Raw genomic sequence first — 2,168 nt, forward strand, 5'->3', positions numbered from 1 at the left:
CCCACCACCTCCTGCCCTATTCCAGTGAGATTTTGAATTGAGAAGATAAAGGGAGATAACTGATAATAGGACACTGACCAATAAGCTGACTGCTCCCCCAGATGAAAGGAATGAATTGGTAATCGTCCAGGCTCCAAACACCATGGCTTCCAGCAGGTTCCATCCGATATCTTTGCTGCATTCGACGCATTAGCTGCAAATATCTGCATTCAGAACACAGAGAACATTTGTTAGAATACACCAAAATTAAAAATGCATAATTTAAATAATAATAATAATGATTATGATGATGATGATGATGATGATCCTTTCTAATATCGGCACAAAACCTGAAACTTTGGGGGAGGGGTTAAGTCGATTACATCGACCCCGGTGCATAATGGTACTTATTGCATCGACCCTCAAAGGATGAAAGGCAAAGTCAAGCTCGGAGGAATTTGAACTCAGAACTTAATGGCAGATGAAATACCGCTAAGCAATTCACCCAGCTTCCTAACGATTCTGCCAGCTCGCTGCCTTAATAATAGTAACAATAATAATAATAATAATAATAATAATAATAATAATAAGTATTGTTTCTAATTTTGGCACATGATGTCAAGACAAGTCACACTAACACACACATCCATGGACACACATATACAAGCTTCTTTCCTTTTCTGTATACCAATTCCATGCACAAGGCTTTGGTTGGCCTGGAACTAGTGGAAGACATGTGCCTAAGGTGACACACAGTAGAACTGAACCCAAAACCATGTGGTTGAGAAGCAAAGTTCTTATATATATATATGCAGCACGGAATTTTGACAGTGAACAGGTCACGGTCTCAAAGTGACGAAAATATTTTGACAAATTAAATTTAAATATTGAAGTGACTCTAACAGTTTTTCTGTGTTTATAAATGGCTTATAAACACCTTCCACACTGCAATATATACACACACACACACACAGAGGTTACAAAGGGCTTCCAACAGTTTCCGTTACCAAATCCACTCACGAGATCAGCCAGAAGCTACAGCAGAAGCAATCTGTGATATCGCCCAGTGAGACAGAACTCAAAGCCACATGGTTACAAAACGCCACCTGTGCACAGCCATGACTGCATCCATCACAATATTCTGGAAGACTTTCGTTCAACATTCTTTAAAGACACCTGAAGAAAAGCAAAGTTTAATAGAAGACTGAAAGAGCATTATTACTGACGGGTAGCCATACTCACTTCTCATTGACTTGCAAGACAATAGCTGGGGCATCGGCCTCCGTAAGTATCCCTATTTTATATAAGGTACAGAGGAAAGCAGCAAAAGACATTTCATGGCCTGAAGCAAAAGAAAAAGGGGAAATTGTATGAGTTAGTCAATAGGTCATAAGGACATGAGTTCAATTCTGAGTGGGAAAATTTTTAAATGATGTCCCAATTGAGCATTGGACCTCATGGAGGCAAAGTGACTGAGTTCCTTTTGAGCATTGGGCCTCATGGAGGCAAAGTGACTGAGTTCCTTTTGAGCATTGGGCCTCATGGAGGCAAAGTGGCCAAGTTCCTTTCGAGCACTGGGCCTCACAGAGGCAATGACGGGGACCTTTGGCATTATGTTGTGCTTGAGAAGACCCATCAAGCTGAGTAAAATCACAGTTGTGGCAGATACTGGTGTCATGCAAATGGCATCTGTGTCATGCAAATGGCACCTGTGTCATGCAAATGGCACTTGTGTCATGCAAATGGCACCTGTGCCAGTGGCACATAAAAGCACCCATTACACTCTCGTAGTGGTTGGCATTAGGAAGGGCATCCTGCCGTAGAAAACCATGCCAAATCAGTCTGGAGTCTAGTGCAGCCTTCCAGCTTACCAACCTTGGTCAAACCATCCAACCCATGCCAGTATGGACAACAGACATTTGATGATGATGAAGATGAAGACAGTAGAAAAAATGGGGTTGGAATACAAAATAATCTGACTTTGAAACACAATGAGATATGACATATTTAACTCTTTATCAGAGAGAGGTGGAGGGAGTGGTGAGAGAGGGGAGAGATGGAAGGGGGAGAGTGGGGAAGTGAAGGGGAGGGAGATGAGACAAAAGGAGGGCAGGAGAGAGGGAGGAGGAAGCGAAGGGGAGGGAGATGAGACAAAAGGAGGGCAGGAGAGAGGGAGGAGGAAGCGAAGG

The 2,168-nt window shown here is 42.7% G+C and overlaps 1 protein-coding gene across 1 annotated transcript in view; it reads right to left on the reverse strand.

Annotated features, from left to right (window-relative positions):
• Positions 1 to 2,168, reverse strand: part of LOC106871106 (serine/threonine-protein phosphatase 2A activator) — an 8,690-nt gene that overhangs the window by 4,071 nt on the left and 2,451 nt on the right. The window contains exons 4-5 of the mRNA XM_014917408.1: positions 1,222 to 1,321; positions 79 to 203 (exon numbers count right to left, since the gene is read on the reverse strand). Coding sequence (XP_014772894.1) covers positions 79 to 203; positions 1,222 to 1,321 — 225 coding nt within the window. The remainder of the gene's footprint in view (positions 1 to 78; positions 204 to 1,221; positions 1,322 to 2,168) is intronic.

The sequence above is a fragment of the Octopus bimaculoides genome, chromosome 1 (genome assembly GCF_001194135.2).
Source record: "Octopus bimaculoides isolate UCB-OBI-ISO-001 chromosome 1, ASM119413v2, whole genome shotgun sequence".
NCBI lineage: Eukaryota > Metazoa > Mollusca > Cephalopoda > Octopoda > Octopodidae > Octopus > Octopus bimaculoides.